Source organism: Vigna umbellata, chromosome 5 (genome assembly GCF_029865625.1).
Source record: "Vigna umbellata cultivar VRB3 chromosome 5, Vumbellata_1.0, whole genome shotgun sequence".
In the NCBI taxonomy this organism is placed as follows: domain Eukaryota; kingdom Viridiplantae; phylum Streptophyta; class Magnoliopsida; order Fabales; family Fabaceae; genus Vigna; species Vigna umbellata.
The window spans coordinates 38597725-38600511 of NC_142169.1; the positions used below are offsets into that span (position 1 = coordinate 38597725).

The window sequence follows — 2787 nt, forward strand, 5'->3', positions numbered from 1 at the left end:
ACATTTTATACTTTTTTATTTAAATACATTAATATAGTGAATAATTAACTAATTTCATGAATAAAGGAAATTAACATATTAAAATGTAATTGAACATGATTAAAATAGACATTTTGAAATCATACAATTCTCTCACATCATATCAAAACAAAAGCTTCATAATTAATCATATGTTTTTTTGTAATATGAAATTGACAAGTACAACAGAATGTATTATAACCAATGATTAACTATTGAAATGAAAATAAGAAAAAATATTAACTATTTATTCTTTTTCAATTCTAATGAGACTTTCCTTATAAACAACTAATTGGGAAAAACGACCTTGTACGTTGACACCAAGCTTTTGCAATACATGGGTACTTAAATCAAACCAGGCAAGATCACCATCATCTGTTTGGAAGAGTATATTACTCATATTTCCTATTCCAATAGGAAATCTAATGTATGGTATGGGTCCAAAAACAAGGAGTTTAGTCCATGTTTCCTTCTTACCAACTTCAATCAGAATTGATACGTAAAAGGTTGTTGTTTGTGCATAATTTGATATCAAAGCAATTGATCCATTTAAGAGAAATAATTCTCTGTTAACCAAATACATTTCAAAATTATCATATGCATCCATGGGTATGTCTAAAGGTGGGGGGGTCATCATCCACACATTATTGATCAAGTCAAATGATACTAAGTGTTCAATAAATTCGTCTTGATAACCCCACCAATGACACATTCCCTCCAAGTAAAATTTATTATTAACCTCAGTACACACAGGTATACCTCCACCAAATTGAAGGTTTGTCCAAGAGTTACTTCTTAGGCTATACATCTCCCACACACATCCCACGGTGAAACGATCATGTGCTAACTTATCATCATCATCATCATCATCATCGGTAACAGCAGGAAATGATAGTTTCCTAATCACCTTATAGTCATTTCTAACACAATCATAGCCAAATCCATGATACAAAATGACAACATCAATATAATCTGGTACATAATCAAATGGACTAGGAGGAATGACCATGAATTCATTGATAGTTGGGTTCCACAAATATGCATGTTGTCGTCTATATTGTGCTTGTAGGCAAAAAATTCCATGAATACTTGAAGAACCTAAAATATACAATTGCCAAATGATATCTGGAAATTGACTTGGCCAAGGTAATTTTTCCATATTTTGAAACCTCTCACCAAAAGATAAAAATAAGGACGATTTGCAAAGATTCTGATGAACTTGAGCGAGATTCAAAAAGATACATTCATCTCCATAGTATGAGTGATAATTGCGTATGAAGTTATTACGAAAGAGGTTCATAAAATGAGAATTTTCAAACAAGAGCGTCCATGATCTTCGTACACATCCAAATCTCTTCAAAGATTTCAAAGGTAGTTTAGAAAGAATAGAGGGTACAAGATCATCAAGTACGTGATTCATATGCCTTTGAGCTAAAAAATTATTGTCTCTCTCTTGGTTTTGGAACCAAATGTTAATAAGTTGCCAATCATCTTTGTTGTTCTCATTCGATAGGTAAATTTGGTGGGAAATGTGTTGGCAATTTTTAATAATGAGATTCCTTATGGTGGTCTCTTCCAAGTACTCCAACTGTTAAATAAAATGAGTAAACAAAAAAAATAATAACAAAAACGTGAATGAGATAATTTGTGAACCTGGTTATCATAGAGGAAGAGGGTGATATTTGTTCCCCTTGAAGGTTGTTGGGCATTGATGTCCTTGGTAACAATGAAGGAGGCATCTGGTTGAGATTCCCAGATATATTGATCATGGTCATTGTGCTTAGAGGTGACAATAACCTTGTAGGCAACCAAATAAGCAGAGTAGAAGCCAACTCCCAAATTATATGCCAAATCTAAAATAAACACATACAAATTTTACAATTAATAAGTATGCAATAAAATTGCAAATGAATATGAAAAATAGGCACCATCCTACCTTCCTTTGTCAACCCAATACCAAAGTCGATGATGGAAAGTGTTTTGTTAGCCTTGTGGGGAACCAATCTTATCAACCGATCATCTGAAATGATTTTATGTGTATTTCCCTCAAATTGAACTTGATCTAAAGCCTGTGTATACATGCAATGATCGATAAGACTGATATAAAATAAATGTACAAATAAAAACCAAATCAAAGGATTACTTACATTCGAAGCATTATTGATAAGTTCACGAAGGAATACTTCTTTATTAGAATAAAAGGTCTTGTTCATTTGTCTTAATGCCAGACTCATCACATCCTTGAATACAAGCATCTCATCATTTGCCATTAGAGTAGATTCAAAATAATAGCAAACCAAAGGAACTCAATTCAACAAAAGAAAACTCGTTAGCCACTTTTATATTTATTTATCTATTTTGATCAATTAATAGAATACCATGACATATAAATTACACAAAAAGAAGAGTTATACCCGTGGTGTGTACTTTACATTCTTAGTTTTGATGGAAAAAAAAAACTTTACTAATAAAACAAAAGAGCTAATTTTGGTATCTGTGTTTTGAATTTTCTATATTTGTATTTTGAATTTTCTATATTTGTGTACGAAATTTATTAAATATATATTAGACTTAGTTCCATTAACAATATACAATAGATAAATATTATACATATTCATAAAAGAAATTTATATAAGAATATTTTCAAAGTGATCCAAACCATACCAGAAAGTTCACTTTTGTTGGGTTCAATTTTTTTTATGTATATATATATATATATATATATATATATATATATATATTTTCATCTAAGTGTTTAACTTATTTTAT

The 2787-nt window shown here is 30.4% G+C and overlaps 1 protein-coding gene across 1 annotated transcript; it reads right to left on the reverse strand.

The window, feature by feature from the left end:
• Positions 1-265: 265 nt before the first annotated feature.
• LOC124841767 (uncharacterized) lies at positions 266-2288 on the reverse strand. The gene is made up of 4 exons (XM_088115752.1): positions 2166-2288; positions 1955-2087; positions 1672-1871; positions 266-1606 (listed from the first exon to the last, which is right to left on the reverse strand). The coding sequence occupies exons 1-4, from the start codon at positions 2286-2288 to the stop codon at positions 266-268; spliced, it is 1797 nt and encodes a 598-aa protein (XP_087971878.1).
• Positions 2289-2787: the final 499 nt, after the last annotated feature.